A 1,138-nucleotide genomic window follows, 5' to 3' on the forward strand; every position below is an offset into this window, starting at 1 on the left:
AGGCCAGGAGTTTGAGACCAGCCTGACCAACATGGTGAAACCCCATCTCTACCAAAAATACAAAAAAAGTAGCCAGGCGTGGTGGTGCATGCCTGTAATCCCAGCTATTTGGGGGGCTGAGGCAGGAGAATTGCTTGAACCCGGGAGGTGGAGGTTGCAGTGAGCCGAGATCACGCCACTGCACACCAGCCTGAGCAACAAGAGCGAAACTCTGTCTCAGAAAATAATAACAATAATTAATAAACAAATATATTTTTTAAAGATGTAGTATATGAAAGTCTGTCCCTCCCTATTCAAAAAATTTCTATTGCCCCCTCTCTCCCTACCCCCCACCAAACTGGGGAACATAGTCTGAATTCCCCAGCATGCCATTTAAGATTATCCACAACGTGACTCCAAGCTACCTTTCCAGCCATATACTTGACCAGGGCCACATACGCCCCACATACCTAAGCCCACCCACAGTCCATGCACACCTGTCCTTGCCTAAACCACACCCTGTGCCGTCATGGCTTACTCAATGCACTCTTTCTGAACAGAAGGTCTCTCTCACCACGGGAAAGCCTTATTCATCCCTTAAAGCCCACCTTAAATATTGTGTCTACTACAAGCCCTTCGTGGTAGTTCTTGGTGACATTATTCACCTCCCGTGTATCCTTAAAAAGTGGTTCATACTTCTATTACTTATTAAGGGCTGGTTTACATTACAGTTAACACAAGTTAGTAGCAACCGTCCATCTCCCCAACTGGACCATGAGTCACTTACAGACATTTATTTTCATATCCCTAGTGCCTGACATAGTAACCTGCACACATTCTTTTTATTTAGTTAATGGAATCACTGATAAATTTTGTACTTACCTGTGAAATGCTTTATGAATTTGTCTTTTAAGTTAGAATCTCTTGGGAATATTTCTGAAAAGAAAAAAAACCTTCAGAATTTCTTGAATACATTTTTCCCATTTAAAAATATCCTTAATACTTTGGGAGGCCGGGACGGGCAGATCACGAGGACAGGAGATCGAGACCATCCTGGCTAACACGGTGAAACCCCGTCTCTACTAAAATATACAAAAAACTAGCCGGGCGAGGCGGCAGGCGTCTGTAGTCCCAGCTACTCGGGAGGCTGAGGCAGGAG

The 1,138-nt window shown here is 44.4% G+C and overlaps 1 protein-coding gene across 2 annotated transcripts in view; it reads right to left on the reverse strand.

The window, feature by feature from the left end:
- The window catches only part of FAM150A (family with sequence similarity 150, member A), a 34,365-nt gene that overhangs the window by 7,209 nt on the left and 26,018 nt on the right, over positions 1-1,138 (reverse strand). For both annotated transcript variants that reach the window (XM_011994470.1, XM_011994471.1), the window contains exon 2: positions 862-915. In XM_011994470.1, coding sequence (XP_011849860.1) covers positions 862-915 — 54 coding nt within the window. The remainder of the gene's footprint in view (positions 1-861; positions 916-1,138) is intronic.

This window comes from Mandrillus leucophaeus, unplaced genomic scaffold, assembly GCF_000951045.1.
Source record: "Mandrillus leucophaeus isolate KB7577 unplaced genomic scaffold, Mleu.le_1.0 Scaffold458, whole genome shotgun sequence".
Classification (NCBI taxonomy): Eukaryota; Metazoa; Chordata; class Mammalia; order Primates; family Cercopithecidae; genus Mandrillus; species Mandrillus leucophaeus.